Raw genomic sequence first — 24,289 nt, 5'->3', positions numbered from 1 at the left:
TGCCGGAACAATCATAGAATCATAGAATCATAGAATATCAGGGTTGGAAGGGACCCCAGAAGGTCATCTAGTCCAACCCCCTGCTCAAAGCAGGACCAAGTCCCAGTTAAATCATCCCAGCTAGGGCTTTGTCAAGCCTGACCTTAAAAACCTCTAAGGAAGGAGATTCTACCACCTCCCTAGGTAACGCATTCCAGTGTTTCACCACCCTCTTAGTGAAAAAGTTTTTCCTAATATCCAATCTAAACCTCCCCCATTGCAACTTGAGACCATTACTCCTCGTTCTGTCATCTGCTACCATTGAGAACAGTCTAGAGCCATCCTCTTTGAAACCCCCTTTCAGGTAGTTGAAAGCAGCTATCAAATCCCCCCTCATTCTTCTCTTCTGCAGACTAAACAATCCCAGCTCCCTCAGCCTCTCCTCATAAGTCATGTGCTCTAGACCCCTAATCATTTTCGTTGCCCTTCGTTGTACTCTTTCCAATTTATCCACATCCTTCCTGTAGTGTGGGGCCCAAAACTGGACACAGTACTCCAGATGAGGCCTCACCAGTGTCGAATAGAGGGGAACGATCACGTCCCTCGATCTGCTCGCTATGCCCCTACTTATACAACCCAAAATGCCATTGGCCTTCTTGGCAACAAGGGCACACTGCTGACTCATATCCAGCTTCTCGTCCACTGTCACCCCTAGGTCCTTTTCCGCAGAACTGCTGCCGAGCCATTCGGTCCCTAGTCTGTAGCGGTGCATTGGATTCTTCCATCCTAAGTGCAGGACCCTGCATTTATCCTTATTGAACCTCATTAGATTTCTTTTGGCCCAATCCTCCAATTTGTCTAGGTCCTTCTGTATCCTATCCCTCCCCTCCAGCGTATCTACCACTCCTCCCAGTTTGGTATCATCCGCAAATTTGCTGAGAGTGCAATCCACACCATCCTCCAGATCATTTATGAAGATATTGAACAAAACGGGCCCCAGGACCGACCCCTGGGGCACTCCACTTGACACCGGCTGCCAACTAGACATGGAGCCATTGATCACTACCCGTTGAGCCCGACAATCTAGCCAGCTTTCTACCCACCTTATAGTGCATTCATCCAGCCCATACTTCCTTAACTTGCTGACAAGAATGCTGTGGGAGACCGTGTCAAAAGCTTTGCTAAAGTCAAGAAACAATACATCCACTGCTTTCCCTTCATCCACAGAACCAGTAATCTCATCATAAAAGGCGATTAGATTAGTCAGGCATGACCTTCCCTTGGTGAATCCATGCTGACTGTTCCTGATCACTTTCCTCTCCTCTAAGTGCTTCAGGATTGATTCTTTGAGGACCTGCTCCATGATTTTTCCAGGGACTGAGGTGAGGCTGACCGGCCTGTAGTTCCCAGGATCCTCCTTCTTCCCTTTTTTAAAGATGGGCACTACATTAGCCTTTTTCCAGTCATCCGGGACTTCCCCCGTTCGCCACGAGTTTTCAAAGATAATGGCCAAGGGCTCTGCAATCACAGCCGCCAATTCCTTCAGCACTCTCGGATGCAATTCGTCCGGCCCCATGGACTTGTGCACGTCCAGCTTTTCTAAATAGTCCCTAACCACCTCTATCTCTACAGAGGGCTGGCCATCTCTTCCCCATTTTGTGTTGCCCAGCACAGCAGTCTGGGAGCTGACCTTGTTAGTGAAAACAGAGGCAAAAAAAGCATTGAGTACATTAGCTTTTTCCACATCCTCTGTCACTAGCTTGCCTCCCTCATTCAGTAAGGGGCCCACACTTTCCTTGGCTTTCTTCTTGTTGCCAACATACCTGAAGAAACCCTTCTTGTTACTCTTGACATCTCTTGCTAGCTGCAGCTCCAGGTGCGATTTGGCCCTCCTGATATCTTTCCTACATGCCCGAGCAATATTTTTATACTCTTCCCTGGTCATATGTCCAACCTTCCACTTCTTGTAAGCTTCTTTTTTATGTTTAAGATCCGCTAGGATTTCACCATTAAGCCAAGCTGGTCGCCTGCCATATTTACTATTCTTTCGACTCATCGGGATGGTTTGTCCCTGTAACCTCAACAGGGATTCCTTGAAATACAGCCAGCTCTCCTGGACTCCCTTCCCTTTCATGTTAGTCCCCCAGGGGATCCTGGCCATCTGTTCCCTGAGGGAGTCAAAGTCTGCTTTCCTGAAGTCCAGGGTCCGTATCCTGCTGCTTACCTTTCTTCCCTGCGTCAGGATCCTGAACTCAACCAACTCATGGTCACTGCCTCCCAGATTCCCATCCACTTTTGCTTCCCCCACTAATTCTACCCGGTTTGTGAGCAGCAGGTCAAGAAAAGCGCTCCCCCTAGTTGGCTCCCCTAGCACTTGCACCAGGAAATTGTCCCCTACGCTTTCCAAAAACTTCCTGGATTGTCTATGCACCGCTGTATTGCTCTCCCAGCAGATATCAGGAAAATTAAAGTCACCCATGAGAATCAGGGCATGCGATCTAGTAGCTTCCGTGAGTTGCCGGAAGAAAGCCTCATCCACCTCATCCCCCTGGTCCGGTGGTCTATAGCAGACTCCCACCATGACATCACTCTTGTTGCACACACTTCTAAACTTAATCCAGAGACACTCAGGTTTTTCCACAGTTTCGTACCGGAGCTCTGAGCAGTCATACTGCTCCCTTACATACAGTGCTACTCCCCCACCTTTTCTGCCCTGCCTGTCCTTCCTGAACAGTTTATAACCATCCATGACTGTACTCCAGTCATGTGAGTTATCCCACCAAGTCTCTGTTATTCCAATCACGTCATAATTCCTTGACATCACCAGGACCTCCAGTTCTCCCTGCTTGTTTCCAAGGCTTTGTGCATTTGTATATAAGCACTTGAGATAACCTGTTGATCGCCCCTCATTCCCAGTATGAGGCAGGAGCCCTCCCCTCACAGACCTTCCTGCCTGTGCTTCCTCCCGGTATCCCGCTTTCCCACTTACCTCAGGGCTTTGGTCTCCTCCCCCGGTGAACCTAGTTTAAAGCCCTCCTCACTAGGTTAGCCAGCCTGCTGGCAAAGATGTTCTTCCCTCTCTTCGTAAGATGGAGCCCGTCTCTGCCCAGCACTCCTCCTTCATGGAACACCATCCCATGGTCAAAGAATCCAAAGCCTTCTCTCCGACACCACCTGCGTAGCCATTCGTTGACCTCCACGATTCGACGGTCCCTACCCAGGCCTTTTCCTTCCACGGGGAGGATGGACGAGAACACCACTTGCGCCTCCAACTCCTTTATCCTTCTTCCCAGAGCCACATTGTCCGCAGTGATCCGCTCAAGGTCATTCTTGGCAGTATCATTGGTGCCCACGTGGAGAAGCAGGAAGGGGTAGCGATCCGAGGGCTTGATGAGTCTCGGCAGTCTCTCCGTCACATCACGAATCTTAGCCCCTGGCAAGCAGCAGACTTCTCGGTTTTCCCGGTCAGGGCGGCAGATAGATGACTCAGTCCCCCGGAGGAGAGAGTCCCCGACCACCACCACCCGCCTTCTCCTCTTGGGAGTGGTGGTCGTGGAACCTCCAACCTCAGGACATCGCATCTCATGCCTCCCAACCAGCGGAGTCTCCTTCTGCTTTCTCCCCCCAGACATATCATCTGGTCCACTCTCCGCATTGGTACCTGTGGAGAGAACATGAAAGCGGTTAGTTACCTGTGTCTGTGTTACTGGAACCCGGACATTCCGCTTACCTCTTCTGGAGGTCACATGTTGCCAAGCTTCTTCACTGGCCTCTTGGCTCCTCTGTGTAACCTGCTCTACATCTTTAGAGCTTTGTGCCCCTAGAAGGCTATCCTGAGTTTGGTCCAGAAAATCCTCAGTCTCTCGTATACAACGCAGGGTCGTTACCTGTTGCTCCAGACCTTCAATCTTCTCTTCCAATATGGAGACCAGCTTGCACTTTGTACAGACAAAGTCGCTTCTGTCCTGTGGAAGAAAGACAAACATGGCACATCCAGTGCAGGTCACAACAGCTGAATTCCCCCTTCCATATCACCTACCTACTACGGAGCTTCCTCAGAGACGTTGGCAAGATGTAAGCCTCACTGGGCTCACTCCAGGCGAACTCCCAGGCAAACTCCTGCTGTGAGCTGCTCTGCTGTCCCCGCTGCTCAGCTGGTTCGCGAGGCTCCGGCTATTTTTAAACAGCCAGGCTTCCCTGACGCAAACACACAGACACCCTAATGCCCGCCCCCTGCAGGCTAGCAGCCAATCAGACACTCACTCAGGCTCCCTCCCAGCAAACACACGCTCGGATACTTCCTCAGCAAGCAAACACACACACTCGGATACTTACCAGTCCCAGGCAAACTCCTGCTGTGAGCTGCTCTGCTGTCCCCGCTGCTCCGCTGCCGCTCAGCTGGTTCGCGAGGCTCCGGCTATTTTTAAACAGCCAGGCTTCCCTGACGCAAACACACAGACACCCTAATGCCCGCCCCCTGCAGGCTAGCAGCCAATCAGACACTCACTCAGGCTCCCTCCCAGCAAACACACGCTCGGATACTTCCTCAGCAAGCAAACACACACACTCGGATACTTACCAGTCCCAGGCAAACTCCTGCTGTGAGCTGCTCTGCTGTCCCCGCTGCTCCGCTGCCGCTCAGCTGGTTCGCGAGGCTCCGGCTATTTTTAAACAGCCAGGCTTCCCTGATGCAAACACACAGACACCCTAATGCCCGCCCCCTGCAGGCTAGCAGCCAATCAGACACTCACTCAGGCTCCCTCCCAGCAAACACACGCTCGGATACTTCCTCAGCAAGCAAACACACACACTCGGATACTTACCAGTCCCAGGCAAACTCCTGCTGTGAGCTGCTCTGCTGTCCCCGCTGCTCCGCTGCCGCTCAGCTGGTTCGCGAGGCTCCGGCTATTTTTAAACAGCCAGGCTTCCCTGACGCAAACAAGGGGGACAAAGGGGCCATGGCTCTCCCACTTTTCACTGGCCATAAGGGCGAGCAATGGAGGACAGAGGGTGGGGCCTCAAAGGGAAGGGGCAACGTGAAGGGGTGGACCACAGTTCGGGCACCAGTGCCCCCTCCCCACTTTTAGGGACCTTCTGCCGCTCCTAGTCAAAGTACTCCTTGAAAAGGCAGGCATGGATTTCTGAACAAGGAAATTTCCTCTCATTTGTTCCCACTGTGTTCTGGGAAACAGGACTTTGCGTACATTCTTTGTAAATAAACAGGATTGCACCTAAGAAATACCTGATTCTCATAATCAATTTCTCCTCCAAATGGAAACAATCTGGCAATGTCCCAAATATTGGATAATTACCCAAGACAAGGGGTTAAGAATTAGACCACAAGAATGGAACATAACATCAGAGCTCCCTAGGGAAACAGACAGATCATAAATGCACAGGAGTGATCTCAGTGGCTTAGGTCCTGATCCAGCAAAGCACTTAACTTTATGCATGCAAGTAGTCCCATCAATTTCAGTTTTTTTGCTGGATTTGGGGCCTAAGCCACTAAAATTACAGTGCAAAGTGGTTTCATAATGTTGACCATATATAATTTGGACATTCTGAATGTATTAAACAGTCTACTGAGAACAGCTCTTTTTAAGCATCTGAAATGCGTGTCTTTTTATTCAAAAGGGAATTTTTCCCAGATTTGCAATAAAATCTTTGATTTGAACTCAATGTCACAGGATATTAATAATTTCTAGACAGGTAATATACCATACAAAAAAAACTTCTGACTTTCTATAAAAAAATCTTAGAATGTATCCAGTAGACCAAAGCCCCAACTATAACACAGGAACTGGCAGTTTAATTACAAAAATATATTAAATATTGTATGCTACCAGGAAAATAGCCTCCTTTTCATCTATAGGAATTGCTCAGGACTAAGAATTGTTTCCATGATCTCTCTGTATTGCCAAACTAGGCATATAGGAGAGCCATGTTAGTCGGATTCCCTTCCTCCAGAAATGACTTCTTTTACCTATAGAAAGCTCGGACTAGAGTGAAAAAAAGTTAAGTAGAGCTAGTTGAAAATTCCAAGTTTTCATCCCATTAGAAATCCAGTATTTCAAAAATTATTTTGATCCAAAATTGGGAAGAAAAGTTGAAATATCAAAAAATTGAGAAACAGGAAGTTCAGAAAAATTTCAGTTTAAAAGTATCACAATGTTTTGTTTCAACAGTTTAGATATTCCCACACCTACATGTTTTATTTAGGTTTGCTGAACTAGATCAACACATTTCATTTCAGCTTAGTTTGACTTTAATCTGCGTTCCCGAGCTGCCTCAGTGACTCGTAAGGTTGTTATCCAGGTGTCTCATGCCCCCATTATCCTCTATGGGGAAAACGCCCTGGGCAGACTACATCTCCCATGATGTACTGCAGAGATTCAACCAGATGGGAGACAAAATTAAGCCAGGGAGCCCTGACTTCTCAAAAGAGGTTGACAAAACAGGAAGCAGTGGAACACCTTCTTCACTCAGTTTGAGCTTGTTAATGGATTTCAACCACCTAAAACACCACTAAATAAGAATTCCAGTGCAGTCCGTGGGCACCCAAATTCTCACTCCAGCACTAATGAAAACTGATCTACTATGCCTTAACCACTAAACTAATTGTACTTTCTGAATGAACAGTTTGAAACACTGTATATAAATCCACTACCAACAAAATACTAACAAGGATTATAGAATAAGAACCATTAGGCTGTTGTGGACACCTGCAGAGAGTCTCTCCCTTTGTCCATAACCTTCAGGTTATCAACAGACTCAGGAAGAAAATATGTACTTGCATTTTTTCCACCTTTGGAGGATAGCAGGTGTCCATTTATCCGGGCACATACATTAAACATAAACCAAAAGCATTTTTCCAAAGAAAATCCTAACATAACGGGCCTATAGGCCCAAATGCCTGACTGTATGAAAATAAAAATGACTGTTTTGTGTATTGTTATGTTACACAGGAAAGTAAGTACATCCCATGCTCCCCATCTCCTACTACATAATCAGCAAGTGCACAGAGCTCTGCGAGTGTGGTCAGGGGTGCTTATGGGTGGGACTAGCTGTTGAAGTTGACCACAGGATACGATACACAATAGGCCAAATTGCAAATGCCATTGTTTACACTTGAAGCCTTGATGTATAAAGTGCAGCCAGAGGAAACACAGCTACTTACTGCATGAGGCAAGTGGCCATGGATTAGAAGCCTACATCCAAGTACTCAACACAAACAGTGGTCACATGGGGGAAAATCCATAGGTGTAAATGGGAGCAAGTCCACTAAAGACACCGTCTGATTTGACCAGAGCTGCACACTTAGGGTGACCAGACATCCCGATAAAATCGGGACTGTCCCAATTTTTAATTCTTTGTCCCGTGTCCCGACCGATGCACAGTCGGGATGCCATTTGTCCTGATATTGCGGCTTTGGCCGTTCCAGCAAGGTTTTTTTGTTTTGTTTTGTTGGGGGGGGGGGGCGCTTCAGCAATTCGGCTCCGGCCGCCTTTTTTTTTTTTTTTTTTGCGCTTTCCCCATGTGTCCTGATATTTTGTCCATTTCATCTGGTCACCCTATGCACACTAGAGCAATGCAAATAACTGGTTTTTGGCTTGCTGGCCATTCTGAAAAAGTTTATTTTGCGTCAACACAAAATTGAACTTTTTGGTAAATTGAAAGTGGCAAAATATTCATTTCAGGTCAAAGTGTTTTGTTTTGATTGAGCTTTTTAAAAACTATTTTTAATAAAATGGAAGGAAATGTTTAAATGAAAAGTCTAAATGAAAGATTTGATTTTTTCAGAATTTATGGAGTTTTTCAACCAAAACTATTTGGCAAAATCGATACCTGTTCATGGTATGTTTCAGCCAACCGAAATCTGCATTTTTTGCTAAAAAAAAAATTCAGCCAAAAATGTCACCCAGCTCTACTGCACTGCATTTATACCAACTCCGAATTTGAGGGTCTAAAAGACAACACGCAGCACAGATTGTTGTGATGCAATTCCACCACCTTCTCACCTCTCTTCTGAGAGCACTCCCGCCCTGATGATGCCCTGTATGGATGTGGTAAGTCTAGGCCACCTGTCTTAGGTATTGAGCTACATGCTCTTTGCACAGAGGCAAGCGAACCTTTTAGGAACAAAGTCCAGTTTTCATGCAAATATATTCCCATAGAACCAGTGATACAAAAATACAGAAAAGCTTATACAGGTTATAGCCAAAATGGCTTTACAAAGTACGCTATGAAGCAGTAGCATGTATTTAAGGTAATACTTCATAGCTCAAAACTAGCAGACAGCTTCAAAGTGCATCATCCTGTATAGTATGCTGCCATAATGAATATTTTCAATGATCTTCCTCTTTCAGCTGGGCAATTTATTCCATGATGACTGATTAAATTCTTCACAACCATGCAGCACAACCATGCAGCACCAGTAAATGTCATGCTCCATAAGAAAAGTGAAATGTTAAGAAAGAAAAGAAAAGCTTAACATTCATACTTCAAGCGTGTCAGAAACAGGTCTGCAGCTCTTAAGACTGTCAGAAGTTCTCACTCAGGCATCCCCAGGGAACAAAAGTATCATTTAACCCTAAACAAATTTCACTTTAATCCAAAACACAGGTGTCTGCCCTAACGAAAAAAATATTTAGCAAAACAGAAGAGGATAACAACAAACTAAAAAGAAGAAATTTGATGTGGAAGGTGATGCCAGCTTTCAAAAGCTAGATGCCATGATGAAGCTTTTAATGAGGTAATAGAACTTGGTTCGCTCAAAATCAATGCTGAAGTGTGCATACCCATCTTGGTTATGCTTTGAAAAAGAAAGATGTTTTACTTACCCCCTCAGGTACATGGAGATGTTCCTATTCTGCAAATTAGAGGATCTCTGGATTGATTAATACCTCAGCAAGGAAATCAGCAACTCTACGAGAAAGATTCTGTCAGCTGCTACAGAATCCACTGACCTTCGTAATGAAATGTGAAGGTTTAGAGCCTAAACAAACATACAGTGCTGACAAGAGAGGGTCTTGCAGGAGACTGCTGCCAGAAAAAGCACATTGGCATCAAATGAGAAAAAGTATTCCAGCATTTAGAAATCTAAAAGAGTGCCTCACATCATTTGCATATGCTAATAGGATATGGCCTCTCGTGCTCAAAGTGCCATTCCTTTTCTGAAGAGTAACTCTGAAAATAGCATTGGGAGGTTCCAGGTTTATTGTCTTCAAAGATCTCGTACATATCAAGGTTGATTCTCTGCTGCTTTGCACCTGGGGATGTCATTAGCATCTGTGTAGGGTAAAAGAGAAGTGGGTGTAAAATGCTACCAAATAAGCATGGGAGCATTTTATGTCTACTTTACACAGGTGGGAATGACAACAAAAGATAGAGGCAACATGAGGCAGACACCCTGGACTGGAAAATGTTAGCCCAAATGGCTGTAAGCAACTGAAAATAAAGGTCTTGGAGTGGAAAGAGCAGCCTTAACCCCATCTCACTACCTGCACCACCTAAAACGAAGTCAAAAAATGTACGGTTCTCAATTCAAACCACTGTGGGTGGTCAGTTTTTTTATTCCCTGCCCATCCCACTTTAAAAAGTGATCACATGACTTATGCTCCTAAATCTATATTTAAGCACTTAACTTAGACTTATATTTTTGGCCCAGCTCTTCCCTGCATGAATTTAGACCTTAATCTAAATCAGGATGTTTTCTGATGTTCCCAGAACATTTTGGATAATGTCTATCTAACCTGTCTTGTTGTTTTAGATTCATCACTGTGGTGATCATGTTCCTATCTTTGCAGGAAAGGCAGAAATGGACTTTGACAGACCGCTGTGAAACACAGTGTGAGCCACAAACCCGTGAAATACATGCAAAGACACATCTATCTCTGGGTGCTTTGTTTAAGTTACAGCACTCTCCTGGTGCTGCCCAGAATCTCTGAAGTGCTGCACGCTATGGCCTCGCTGCTGAAACACCCCTCCCATCCCTGCTCACTGCTAGGGTTGCCAACTTTCTAATCGCACAAAACCAAACATCCTGAGCCCTGCCCCACTCGCTCCATCCCCCCTCCCACCATGGCTCGCTCTCCTCCAACCCTCACTCACTTTCACTGGGCTGGGGCAAGGGTGTGGCGGGGGGGATGAGGGCTGTGGCTGGGGGTGAGGGCTCTGGGGTGAGGCTGGGATGAGGGGCTTGGGGTAGGAGAGGGTTCCAGGCTGGGACAGGGGGTTAGGGTGCGGGGGGGTGAAGGCTCCAGCTGGGGGTGCGGGCTCTGGGGTGGGGCCAGAGATGAAGGGCTTGGGGCAGGAGGGGGCTCCAGGCTGGTTGCAGGATGCAGGCTCCAGGAAGGAGTTTGGGTGCATGAGGACACTCCGGGCTGGGGCAGGGTGTTAGGGTGCAGGGTCCCGGCAGCACTTATCACGGCTCCCAGGAAGTGGCCACTAGGCACATGGGCAGCCCAGGAGGCTTCGTGCTCTGCCCTCGCATCTGCAGGCACTGCCCCTGCAGCTCCTATTGGTCACAGTTCCCAACCAACAGGAGCTGTGAAGCCGGCACTCAGGGCGGAGGCAGCGCGCATAGCCTCCCTGGCCGCTCATGTGCCTAGGGGCCGCAGCGGCTGCCTCTGGGAGCTGCACTGAGCTAGGGCAGGCAGGGAGCTGTTGGCAGTGCCGACTGGAGCCACCAGGGTCTGTTTTCAACTGGGCACTCCAGTCGAAAACCGGAAGCCTGGCAACACTACCCACAGCAAACCCTTTACCCTCGCAATGTGACGGCTATCTGCTTGAATGCCTGCACTTTTTTATCTGCCGGATGGCTACAGAACTCCAGCCCTTTTATTGAGTGTAAAGGGGCCACAGATGGGGTGAGGAGCTCACCAAAAAATGGTAACTAAGTGAACTCGCTATCAAGAGCTCTAAAAAAGCATAACTCTGACCTTCGCTGTCCCAGATGTATGTTAAATGGTAAATAAAGGAATTATTTACTGTGCTAAGTAATTAGTATAGATACGGAAGTGCTCAAATTCAATAATTATGTCATGCTTCCACTTCCCACTACCTCTAACTGACAGAAAAGCAAGATGACGACTGTGAAAAATTTGTGGCAGACTTTCATGTCTGGGGGAGTACCATCTTTTTTTGGTGTGTGTGTATTGGGGGGGGGGGAAGGAAAGGAAGAAGGTTACCTCCACTTTTCTTTCAGTTCCAGCTCTGGTTCACAGTTCACTTGGCATTTGATTTATTAACTTTGTGATGAACAGATCCATCACTAAAAGGACAGAACTATGAAATGCCATGGTACGCTTTCGGTTTGCAAGTATTACACATACAAAAAACATCCAGAAGTGAGTGGCGTTGGCTTTGGTAGTATATGTACTGCCCATGAATGACTCATGCTATTCAAGTTCATAACATTTTTGTCTTCAAAGATCTCGTACATATCAAGGTTGATTCTCTGCTGCATAGGAGAAATAATAGGAGATTTTTTACAATTCCTGCATCTCAATTGATATCTTTTTTACAAGTCCTAATCTCCACAAGACACTGGCAAAGTGGCTTTAAGCCGGTCTGTCATCAATGGCAACTGTAAGTACTCTAAATACATCATTTATTGATCCTAAACAGGGGCTATAAGTAGACCCTAAAGTACATGGCAGGAAGCTTGTTTGCAAACCTACAAAAACTCAAATATTATACAAATGCATTTTCAGCAATACACAAATAAGAATTATTAATCTAGTTTTTTACACACTGGCCTGAAAATTTACCTTATGCTGCCCAAATCTTCATTGTAATAAACCAAATATTTCACCATCAAACCATAATGTGGATGAAATTGCATCCATGTATGCACACCAAGCAGCCCATTAAATACTATGCTTCCTCAGTTACATATATACAAGTGCATAATCCAGCCCTTTGTGGATGCAATTTAGGTAACCGATTTTGAAAAAACAGACATCCTATAATATTAATCGACAACCGGTTCAGTGAAATCCTTGGCCTCCCTTGAAATCAGTGGGTATTTTGACATTGACTTCAATGGAGCCAGGATTTCATCCTTTTTGTGTTTCTTTCTCAAGGTTCCCAAAGGCCTTCATTTCTCTAGACATTTTCCGCTTTCTCCCCCCACCTCCATTTCTTCCTTACGTCTTGATTGGTTCTCATCTTTTCATTTCTGTTTTCGGTTCTGTGATCAGTTTACTATTCCTCAATCCTTTCCTAGTGTTCTCTCCTGCTTAAGGCCCTATCCAACTCCTGTTGAAGTCAGCGGGAAGATGACTTCAATGGAAACTAACCATATCCAAATTCTGTTGTCTTGATTTCTATTTTAAGAGAATCCCTTTGATACAGCCTGTTGAAAAAGTGTATTCATACATTTCTATATTGCAAATATGTTACTGACTTTGAAAAGGGCTTCCTCTCTCCAGTATAAATATGAGCCACTAGGTAAGATTTCAGAAGGTAATTATTTTAATATATATTTGAGTTAAGACCTTGGCTGCCATGACCCATGCAATCCAGGCTCAATTAAAAGGTCTTCAGATCAAATTTCACCCCTCGAGAGGCTCCACACTATATCCCCACTTGAGGCCTCTTAAGAATTTAAGCAGGGCATAGGACTGGCTCTGACAGGACTGAATTTTGAGGGCACAGCAGTGAAGGATTAGAGCCTACATGTACATGTAAAGGGTGTGGTTGAGCATTGTTAACACAAGACTGGAAGACAGAAGCCTCCCAAATTCTAATCCTAGTACTGACTTCTGGATCATCCTTTGGCAAACCACTCAAGACCCAATAAGATATTGTAGTACAGAGTCTGGAGGAAAGCCACTGTGTAGTGCTCTAAATCTGTGAAGGAAAAATAAGCAATGCCTCATATTCAATAAAAAAAAATAAAATGAAGTCACACACACAGCTCTTGTAACTCATTATAGATTCATAGATATTAAGGTCAGAAGGGACCATTATGATCATCTAGTCTGACCTCCTGCACAATGCAGGCCACAGAATCTCACCCACCCACTCCTGCAATAAACCTCTCACCTATGTCTGAGCTATGCTGAAACTATGCTTATGTGCTAGACAGTTTAGTGTTGGCATTTTGCACGTCTTTACATTTAAATTTGTCCAAAGTGAATTACACAGAATATTTAGCTATCTATTGTAGGATGCTGTGCAGCAACACTCCTGGGAATTTTACAGTAAGGTGTTCCCCCCCCACCCCCCCAACACACTTATGGATGTTATTCAACAAGCTCTGAGAGAGAGAGTACTATAATTTTCATCTATTCAGGATATTTTGTTGTAGATTGTGTAACAAATCAAGACGTATGTAAAACTGAACTTGCCTTTTAAATGTCGATTACACATTTCAGCATTCACATTTGTCTTTTGTCCACAGCAACTCCCTCAAAGTCTTTGTGTGCTACTTATTTATGTTCCCCAGTTACTCAGTTAGATAGATACTTTAATATACACCAACAATGACTGGTGTATATTACAGACTGCATTGCAGCCATGAACCCTCTACAATATATTAAAAATATTCTTACTCACTATTATGAGATACCTCCGATTTTCAAGTTTTTGCCTTATTTTACACTTTGCTAGAATGAAAATCAGTACACACGAAAATACTTCCAGGATATCTCTCCAACCCCAGCAAGAGTGAGAAGTAATAGTTCAAAGTAAATCATAGAATATCAGGGTTGGAAGGGACCTCAGGAGGTCATCTAGTCCAACCCCCTGCTCAAAGCAGGACCAATCCCCAACTAAATCATCCCAGCCAGGGCTTTGTCAAGCCTGACCGTAAAAACCTCAAAGGAAGGAGATTCTACCACCTCCCTAGGTAACGCATTTTAGCACTTCACCAACCTCCTAGTGATAAAGTTTTTCCTAATATCCAACCTAAACCTCCCCCACTGCAACTTGAGACCATTACTCCTTGTTCTGTCATCTGCTACCACTGAGAACAGTCTAGATCCATCCTCTTTGGAACCCCCTTCAGGTAGTTGGAAAGCGTCCAGCGGAGGGCAACAAAAATGATCAGGGGACTGGAACATATATGACTTATGAGGAGAGGCTGAGGGAACTAGGATTGTTTAGTCTGCAGAAGAGAAGTATGAGCGGGGATTTGATCGCTGCTTTCAATTTTTCTACATCCTTCTTGTAGTGTGGGGCCCAAAACTGGACACAATACTCCAGATGAGGCCTCACCAATGTCCAATAGAGGGGAACGATCACGTCCCTCGATCTGCTGGCAATGCCCCTACTTATACATCCCAAAATGCCATTGGCCTTCTTGGCAACAAGGGCACACTACTCATATCCAGCTTCTCGTCCACTGTAACCCCAAGGTCCTTTTCTGCAGAACTGCTGCCTAGCCATTCGGTCCCTAGTCTGTAGCGGTGCATGGGATTCTTCCATCCTAAGTGCAGGACTCTGCACTTGTCCTTGCTGAACCTCATCAGATTTCTTTTGGCCCAATCCTCTAATTTGTCTAGGTCCCTCTGTAACCTATCCCTACCCTCCAGCATTTCTACCACTCCTCCCAGTTTAGTGTCATCTGCGAACTTGCTGAGAGTGTAGTCCACTCAGTAGCAGAAGAGTTAAGGTCATCCACAGGAAAGGCCCCATGAGCAGCTCAACTTATTTTCCAGGCATACAGAGGACCTACAATTTCCCAATATTGCCAGTCCCAAGCTTCAAAAATCATGAGACAACCCCCCCAAATCATGTGGTTAGCCCAACAACAGTGGTGCCAACTCTCTCAAGCTTAATTAATTTGATTTTAATGCATGTGATTTTGGTCCCTGATGCAGGAGCTCTTGCTTGAGGATACATTTGAGATTAGGACAGGAAACATTCTATACAGTGCTGAACACAAAGGAGTCCTAAAGGGCTTGCACAATCTAGAACAAAGTATGGTGGCAAGTTTGGGTCCTGGTTCCATCATCCACATCACAAACACCTCTTATATGACAATCACCAAACATCCATCAGAAAAACAACTTTTAATTCCTGCTGATCTGGGCAGGATTCAAACTGGTGACCTACAGGTGAAAGCCTCAACTGCTCATTAGCAGTGCTTGGAGGCATCAAGTTTCCTAAGTGCCAGAGTTACACCTTAGAGAATGAGATCGCTTTCTTGAAATACAAGTTTATTAAAACAAGCTCTGACCTTTCTGGAGTTGATACAGGCAGGGTCTTGCAGCCTCTGGGCTCAGCAAAATTTCCCTCTGTTCTCTCTGTCTCAGACATAATCCACAGAAAGTGCCACACCCTGTCTAACATTGCCAATCCCAGACATTCATAAATAACTCAGGCCTCAAAAAAAAAATTATATTATATAGGGGTTTTGTTATTTGCCTTCTAGACTTAGAGCCTTTGGGGTACACTCAGGTCATGTTTTCAGGCTTCTCTCCATGTCATGAGGGCTAGCAACTTACTTTTTTAAAAAAGTGAAAGTTGAGACTCATGTAATCACCTGACTCCAGCAGCTGAGTCTTTAAGAAAGACCGAATATTGTGATACTTCAATTTAAAAAAAAAAAAAAAAAAAAGTCACAAGAGTTGGCACCACTGCTGTTCTTGTTGATTACAAACACGGAAAATACAACAGAAAAACATCCACATTCATTTCTAAACATAATGCTGCAATGTAAAATCATTCCAGCTATTACTCCTGAGATCTTGAACTAAATTTTATACATATACCTATTTCCTTCCTCCCCCTCAAGGTTAATCAGCAGGGTTTGAAACTACAACCTTCAAACAAACAGCAAAGATCATTTCTACTACTCTCGCTGGTGGTCTAAGTGAGGGAGAAAAAACAAGCTATTATGCTCTATGTGGAACAGACCATGGAGATAGATAACACACATCACTGGATTATAAAAAGAGGTCAAGAGAGACAGCACTAGAATGAGGGGCATCAGGATTCTCGGTTTCTGTTTTTGACTCTGGAAGAAGATTGTGGTCTTTCTAGCGATTACAGACAGCATTGTCAAATGTAACAGTGCCCCTCGCTGGGTCATTGGCAGAGATTGTACGTGGGACCTCTTGATAGAAAAGCATAAACCTCTCTGCTGGAGCTAACTAGCCAGACTTCCTAGCACAGAAGTAGCAGAATCATAAATCCCCCTCTATGCTCTAGCTACATGGCATTAGTACACAGGTTAAAGTGGCATGCGATTTGGCCTGCTCCTTCCAAATGGCTGTGTGACAAAGTGGTTGAGACTTGGCACTGTTCAGTTAGACAGCGGGGCTATTCCCAGCTCTGTGGGAAGTGACCTGAAAACTTGCACAAGTTTTTCTATTTGTAATGATAGTTACTCTGCAAGGTACCTTAATGGCTCATAATAAGGCCTGTAAAAGGCACAGAAATATTAACCACAGTCAATGGAAAAGCTGGGACTAGCCCTCAGTCTCTGAGCTGGCAGTTTAAACTATAAAGTCCTCCCCTTCCAACTCCAAGGCAAACAAACAAGTGTCCATACTGAAATACTCCTTTGCCCTCCTAGGGCTCAGTAACCCTTCCCCCTTTCTAGGCAAAATAGCCTTACCCTGCTGACACAGTACCTTGACCTCCCAGGACGCAACAAATCTAGTCTTTCCCTAGGGCCAGACTTGGTCCTCCTCTCTTGCCATTGCGAGGGAGGGAGAGAGATAAGCTTTTTCCTGCCCTCCCCAAAAGTTGCTGCCTGGGGCCCCTACATAAGGAGCAGCACCAACACTGGGCCTCCAGTCCACTGCGAGCCATATTGCCTCATGCATTTTCCTCCTTGGTTCACTTCTTATAGGGCCCTTCTATAGCCCATCTCCTCACAACTTTTTTTCCCACATCCTTCTTTGGACAGTGCTTCTCCAGCTCTAATTGTGGAAAGCGTCACACCAGATCTGCTCTCTTAACTGCAGCAACAGATCTCCCAGATCTCATTCCATACTGAGAAGAGGCTGCCTCTTATAACCTAGCTCCTCTCCCATCATGCATTGCCTGTAATTCCCAGGCCTACAGGGAAATACTGCTTACAGAATTCCCTTGTTCTATCCTGAATCCAAACCAGGCCAGGCTTGCCCTGATTGATATATATAATAAAGGGCCAGCTTGTGCCTTATTACAGCATATAATTGCCAGTAGGACAATATGCTTTGACAGGCAACTACTCTGTGAACCCTTTGTTACAGTGCTGGAAATTGTATGCTTTAATGCACAGCAAACAGCAACTTACAGTAATTGCAGAAAACAGGTGACTCAAGAGGTCCACCTGTTGTTCTACTATGTGTAAAAACAGGTTGAATTTACAACCAGCATCTCCCTGGGTATCATAACTTCTAGAGCGTATTGGAGTACAAGCCGCATTGCAATCAAACTAGCTGGAAGTGGCACGACAGTATTGTCATTGTTGTGCTGTCTTCGGGCACACTGTACTGTGGACATATGGGCATAGATTTACTCATCCACTGCTTAGACATTTTCTTTCTGAGCCATTTCTCATGGATATTACACCTTCCCATAGGAAGGTAAGTGTACCCATGGGTGGCAGGTATCATAGGCTGGGGGAGGCTATGCCTCCGCCACCAGCCTGGGGTGTCCCCACCCCCGGACCCCCCCGCAGGGCCCAGCATTCTGCCCTGACCTAGGCTGGCTGGGTTGGCTGGCCTGCCATGGAGACTGGGGGTGGCTGGCACTAGGGCTGGGCTGCCCGCCCGCCTGGCACAGGTGCTGGAACTAGAGGTGCGGACGGTACTACAGCACCCCCTGGCTTGAAGTAGTTTCCATTACAGACAGGTTTTACAGTTTGGTTCAATGGCTCTCAGCACCCCCACTATTAAAATTGTTCCAGCACTCCTATCACCTGGACCCGGCCACCCGGTGCTGGGGGGCGCTCTGAGCTCTGCAGAGGACGGGGGAGAAGTGGAGATGGAGGGACGGGGCTTTGGGCACAAGGGGAGGGGCCAGGCGCTAGCCTCCCCCAACAGCCAGATCACCAGCCACCAATGCACGTCCCCAGGATGTCACAGGTAATTCTGCTTGGTGGGTTGTGGATGAATTATACAACCGCTGTATCTGCAGCTGGGGGTCTGCTATGCTCGGTTAGAACTTGAAGGAACTTTTCCAGGATGGGGCAAGCACTGTGCAGAAGTGTACAGTGCCATAGGATGGAGAAGAAAGGGATTGGAGACAGAATGCAGCTATTCTTTGCCCATGTCTGTCTCCTTTTGGTAGATGACATCACAGAGATCACTTCAGTGCAGGGGTAACAGTGAGGTCTCTGCAAGCCTATTAGTACACATGGAATAGCTCCTACTCCATGAAGGCCAGATCTTCCAGCACCGGAAATGCTGCATAATACCTTTATTTAGAGGATACTTGAGCACGTTGTCCGGGTGGTTAAGTATCAGATTGGGCTGTAGAGGTAGAAAAATATTAACAGTTTCACTTCCACAGTACTTGTGCCCTTTCAACTCTTTTCCTCATGAACAGTTATCTGAGTAAAGTTTTGTTTGTAAGACTGTTCACAAAAGAGCAAGTTTTGGGCTTGCAGCTGAAAGTTATTGTAATCACTAAATTAAAACTTGTTTCCTACCTAAATTACATTTAGGTCACAACAGAAGCAGTTTATAAAGGTTTGGTCATTCAGTGAGGGAACAAGCAAATAAAAGCTTCCCCAATCAATCCACAAATCAAATCTCAAAATTTCCTATCAAATAATCCAAGGAAGAATCCAAGCAAGCAATTTCTTAGTTTGTCAGAGGCTGAAGTGTGTTTGTGAAGAGATACAAATAATTGCAAAGAGAACGAATCAGTACAAACCCCAAACATTCAAAAATCATGACATTCATCCTTCCTTAAAAAACACCCTAAACACAAGATTGACTTAAAAGTCATGATATTCTAAAATAATCAATTCTGGGTTCTCTCTTTGCCTTGTGTTTTTTTGAGACAGTTGCAGTCATGTTTTCAAATCTTTCACCAAAACCAGAATTTATTGTTATTTTTTAAATGAGAACTGAGTCTCTCATGTAATAAATTTGAATTCAAGAGCTAGAGCATGAAGTAAAATACCAAATATTGTGAGACTCAGGAGAGCAGGCAATGCTGAGCATATTCACAAGCAATCCAAGAATAGAAGAAAAAAAACAGTTCAATGTTTATTAATAACTGTCTGTTGCAATTTTTTTAATCTGGCTCTATCATCTGCTTTAGTTTCCCCATTTGTAAAATGCAGATAATATTTAGCCTCAGGGTTGTCCTGAGAATTAAAGTGCTTGGAAGATGAAAAGTGTTTTGATATTACTATTGTAAAAAGTGTCAGTAAGGGTATAGGGATGACATTTTATTCAATGTTTAGTTAATAAAATCTGGTGGCAACCTCTGAATGGGGAAACCACAAAAATTACAGACCACAAGGTTCAGTGTTGGCATCTGTTATTGTACAAAGCTCTTTTGCAATCCTACGTATCTATTATTCATATAGTGCTATAGGTATTCCTTTTTCAAACCAGGAGTTTATAGGGTCAGGCGGTTAGTCTATAAACACTTAACTACTTGCAGCAGTAAAGCTAACACATGGACATTTACAAAATTGAGTCCCAAGCTGAGGATAACAAAGAAGATTGGAGAATTTGTGCGGTAATAACAAAAGCCCCAAATAAACACACACCTCTCTCCTTGCAAATGTACATCAGAAATGCTGAAGGAAGTAATACAGATAACGTGTTAAAGAAATTAATGATCTCTCTCTTGAGATCTTCCTGGTCTCTCATGCTAGATTCTCTGTCCTCAAGCCGGCCTGGGCGATTTGCAGGAGAGGAGGGGGAGAATCGAAAACTTCCCATTAGGACAAGCCAGACCAGTTACGATTAAGGCGAGGAGGTGCTGTCCTTTGCTTCTGTAGTGTAAATAAATAGCACTAGAGGGAAGCTCCCTCAAAACCTCACAAGCGGCAACCTAGGAGCAACCGCCAAGCTTGAGGCTAGAAATACAGTCTGCGATCACGCAAGGAAGAGCGCGCCAAGATCAGGCCCGGGGTCCTTGGAGAAGTGCAAGAGGGACCAGGCACAACGCTCCGGATCTAGCCAATAGCCTTTGTGTGCCCTGCAGCCTGCGCCGTGCCCTTTAATCTCTGGAGCCCACTTCACCCATCCACTCCCCAGAGCCTCTCCCCTGGCCCGCAAGTACAGTCACACCCATTGCAATCCGCCGCTCAGTTCTCCCCGAGGAGAAGCGGGTCTGGACAAGCAAGACTCGCGCTCGCAACCCCTTTGTCCGCGCCCTCCCCTGCCGGGCTGGGAGGAGCCAGACCCCCTTCGCCCCGCCACGCTCCCAGATCCCCGCCAGGATCCCGGACCTGCGGTAAATCTCACAGCGCGGCCGCTCTGAGCTGCCCCCGCCCGGCCTGCGCGGAACCGCCGCTCCCGTTTCGCGGCACTTGCTCGGCGGCCCGCGGCTCTCCCGCCGCCCGCCGGCCGCCGCGGACCTACCTTGGCCGGAGCCCGGGGGAAGCGGGCGAGAGGCGCCACTTCCTCGTGGCGCCACCTCCACGCGGCACGCGCAGGGGCCTGGCCCAGCCCTCGCCCCCGGGCGCGGGGCTAGAGCCGCGGCCGCCGCGCAGGGACAGCCGCGCACGGCGGGACTTCCCGCTGCTGCTTCTCCTGCCTCGGCGGGAACTGCCATGGCAACGGCAGCCCCCGTACGTGCCGCTCCGCCTAGGGGCCTCCTCTTATACTGGTGGGAGCTGGGGGAGTTGCCCGGGCTGCCCTGGGCGGACCCTCAGAAGCCCCCCCGGGCCTTGCGAGGCGGCAGCGGGCGACGCCTGCGCCCTGCCTGGCTGTTCAGGCTTCGCCGGGCGGGAGGCGAACGCTGCGCTCGCCGGGACGCCGACGGATCCTGCGGCCCGTCCGGCTCCAGCCCCCGACGTGCGAGCGCCAAACCACGGGCTCGCGCGCGCCTTCTGCTGCGCCCGAAAAGATCCAGCGCCTGGCTCCAAGAGGCTGGGCGAGCGCTAGCACCCAGATCTGGCGACTCCCAAACCCAACCCGTACCATTTCAGTAGGGAACGAGGGTAGCCGCCCTTCTGGCGCTGGAAAATATCCGGACCTTTCTGCACTCTGCTGCCACAAGAGCACTGGAAACGCACCCAACCCCCACATCCTGCGAAACATGAACCCTAATCCAACAAAATGTATTATATTAAGGATGCAGCTGCTCCAACTACCAAAACAAAACGCAAACTCTATTGGGAAACTGACACAAGAGTCTCACAATTCCACAACCATCAGTTCAGCCTCTGGCTCCTACTGGCTCCGGCTCGAGGGGTTTGTTTGTGTTTTGATGTAAACCCAAAGATCCTACCAGCTAAACAGAAGAAGGGCAGCTGCTCCCATTCCAGATCTCAATGAATTCCTGCTCGATAGCAAAGACCCCTGGAGCCTGCCATTTTGGGGCGGAAGGCTTCATAGTGTACCAAAATAAATAACACCTGTTGCTGCTCTTATTTGACCACAAAATTCAGGCTCCCATATTGAGGTCCAAGAACGAACACAATTCTGGCACCTAGGTCTTGCTGGAGCGAGCTATTTATTTACTGCCATAAACCTCTACATTGTACAGTATTAACAGAAGTCAAATGTAGCTGCACTTCGTTATGAACATCCGATCCCCAATAAATCCTGGCACGTGAATACGAGAGGTATTAATTTAATGGAAGATGTGTTCCTAACCCCTCTCGACTGCTGTGGAAGAAAAATCTCTAATGAAGAGCTCATTAGCTAAACCCATATAGAATGGTGGTCCTGATCGGCTACATTCCTTTCACTGCCAAATCTCAAGTTTATGGTCTGAAATGTGGCAGTATCTAGAAAGATCAAGATGCCATAACTGGATTACTGTGGCTTCATAGAAACTCAGTGCAGCAGGTACAGATGTGTTTGATGTAAAGGGATAACTACACCTGCTGTCTAGCCACAAGTTGCACCACGGATGCGTTTTTGCCAGTATTACTGAGATAGGATGCACCAAGGTCCAGTGCAGGAGGAACAGTTAGAAAACAAGCCTATTGAAGTTGCACAGTTTGGGACTTGTGGCCAAAAATCCTGGTGCTGGATCCAGATGCTGGAGTTGGGTTTTGTAGCGCTTACACTGTATCAGGTGTGTGATGTACCACGGACTGGAATTTTGGAGGTGCAATGGGAGCAGCTACACCAGTTCCCTACTCAGGCCATGGAAGTTGGAGGACGAGGACCAAATTGTTGGATGAATCCAGTAGGATCTATCGCTAGCCAGAGCGGGGTTTTTGCAGCATGATGGGCCAGCATACGGCAGGGTCGGCTTTTAAGACATGTTCTCAGTTTAGGCACTAGTTTCTAGTGCCGAGATTTGGCTGGGTCTAGGTGCCAGATCCAAGTTTTTGCGAGCGCTCATGCTCAGGAAACTTCAGGGTCTGGTATTGTTTAGGACAGTAGCAGCTAGATTTGTGCTCTGTTTGATTAAACGGTTTGGGAAATGGGGACCAAAAATAGCCAGGAGCCAGGCCAGGTAGCCCCAACTTTATCCCTTTTCACTGTTTTTGCAGGCAGTGCTGTCCGAGCTGCTAGTCTGTCTCAGCCCCCGGAGATTCCCTTTGCTTTGGGGCTGCCACAGACACTGGTTACGCCTAATGTTTAAGATCACTGCAACAACAACAATGGGTTTTTCCAGGGGATTCCTCCCCCTAGATTTTATCGCAAGAGAAAGGGGGTGGGGGGATGCAGTCAGAGTTACAGACAGGCTGATGCCTGGAGGCCCTTTCCCTGCAAGTGGCTTTTGGCCACAAGCCCAGGATCTGTGCCAGGTAGACTTGAGAGGGGGGAAGCCAGCAATCGGTTGAGGGGAGGAATGGATAAAAAGCAGAGTCAGACAAAGGGAAGATCACATCTAACGTCCACTCACATTCCCCCGAGCTTTGCCAATAGGGGGCCGCCCCAGCGCGGAGCTGCCGGGAAACGCCTTGCGTGGGAAGCAGACACTGGTGGGGGCAAAGCGGGCGGGCACATGACGTCTTAACAGGCCCGGGCCCAGACTCCGCAACGTGAGGAGCCGCACAGCTCCCACCCCCCCCCGGGAACACCCCGTAGCCCCCAGTTGGCTGCACGTGCCTCACCCGCCCCCGGGATGATGGCAGAGAGACCTCACTGCTCACGCGCTGCCTCTCACTAGTCTCGCAGACACGCTCGGGGAGCAGGGGCTGGTGTGAGAGCCGCACAAGGATGCAACCTGGTGGCGCCAGGCAGAACCACCTGCGGCTCGATGCCTGCCAGGCGGCCTATCCTTCCTGGGCTAGACGGGGCTGTGCCTCAGGGCTGGAAGGCTCAGCCTGCACCTCCCCCACCTCGGTTACCTTTCCAGATATTGGAGAGCCAAGGTGGGGGAGCAGGGGAGAGCTTTTCTTGGTCCAACTTGCGGGGAGGGGAGGGGAAGAGGAGAGACAGACAGACAGACTTTCCAGCTGCAGAGCTCTTTTGCAGTGCTAGGAAACTCAGTGTCATTGCTAAATACGAGGTTGGAACAGATCGTTTAGCTAAGCAGTCACATATTCCAAGGGACCATTCAAGGTGAAGTGGCCAGTTTCCACCCTATGGCTGGCAGAGTGTTAAGGGAGGAGGAGAAACAGGGGAGGCTAGTGGCAGTGGGTTACAGATTGTTGAAATGACACAGCTATAACAGTAGGTCCAGCTATTAATACTTGGTTGCTGAGTCCAATCCTGCCAGGTGCTGTACCCTGCAAATGAGCCTTTCACTCAGGGCTTTGGTGCAAGTGATGGGTAACTTCATGTTTCCTCCAACCTTTAGCGTTCCCTTCCCAACACAGAGCAGCAATTCTGGCAGATATCCACAACTACAGAAGAGCTTCAGGGGCCAGGGTGTTGTTCCAATGCAGAAGCAGCCAGGAGATTATGTAAACATGAAAATTCTGCCTACCTGTTCACATTTCATAGCAAAGCCATGAGGTATATTTTCATTTCACATTCACTAAATTATTCACTTGTCATAAAGCATCAAGAGAAACTTGTTGGCCTCCAAGCGCTTGCAAAAGAGAACCGATTTTGAAAGGATGCCAAAGGTATTGTACATGGGTGGCTTTTTTTCCCTTCCCACAATAACCTAAAATGAAGTCTGTTAATAGTAAAGTTGCTTTTATTCATTTGTTCTAAATCCCTAGGAAAAACAAATGTAAAAAGAACCACACCTTATTAAAGTGAGCTCAACAAATCATTGGTTACTCTTTATCATTTGTTACGATGAAAGGGAGAAAAGTGAACAG

The 24,289-nt window shown here is 46.8% G+C and overlaps 1 protein-coding gene across 15 annotated transcripts in view; it reads right to left on the bottom strand.

The window, feature by feature from the left end:
• Window positions 1–22,375, bottom strand: part of LOC119852184 (opsin-5-like) — an 85,673-nt gene extending 63,298 nt beyond the window's left edge. For 3 of the 15 annotated variants that reach the window (XM_043507922.1, XM_043507925.1, XM_038393207.2), the window contains exon 1: window positions 20,472–20,924. Coding sequence is in view for 2 of the 15 variants with exons in the window: in XM_043507929.1 (XP_043363864.1) it covers window positions 21,033–21,035 (3 nt within the window). In the remaining 13 variants the exon portion in view is untranslated. Of the gene's footprint in view, window positions 1–20,338; window positions 20,437–20,471; window positions 20,973–21,032; window positions 21,071–22,191 lie in introns of those variants that run through there. The other 12 variants (XM_038393210.2, XM_043507926.1, XM_038393212.2 and 9 more) reach the window with 10 other exon arrangements.
• Window positions 22,376–24,289: the final 1,914 nt, after the last annotated feature.

Source organism: Dermochelys coriacea, chromosome 2 (genome assembly GCF_009764565.3).
Source record: "Dermochelys coriacea isolate rDerCor1 chromosome 2, rDerCor1.pri.v4, whole genome shotgun sequence".
Taxonomy (NCBI): Eukaryota; Metazoa; Chordata; order Testudines; family Dermochelyidae; genus Dermochelys; species Dermochelys coriacea.
The sequence above is the reverse complement of the archived record's forward strand: the minus strand, read 5'-3'. Positions and strand labels throughout refer to the sequence as shown.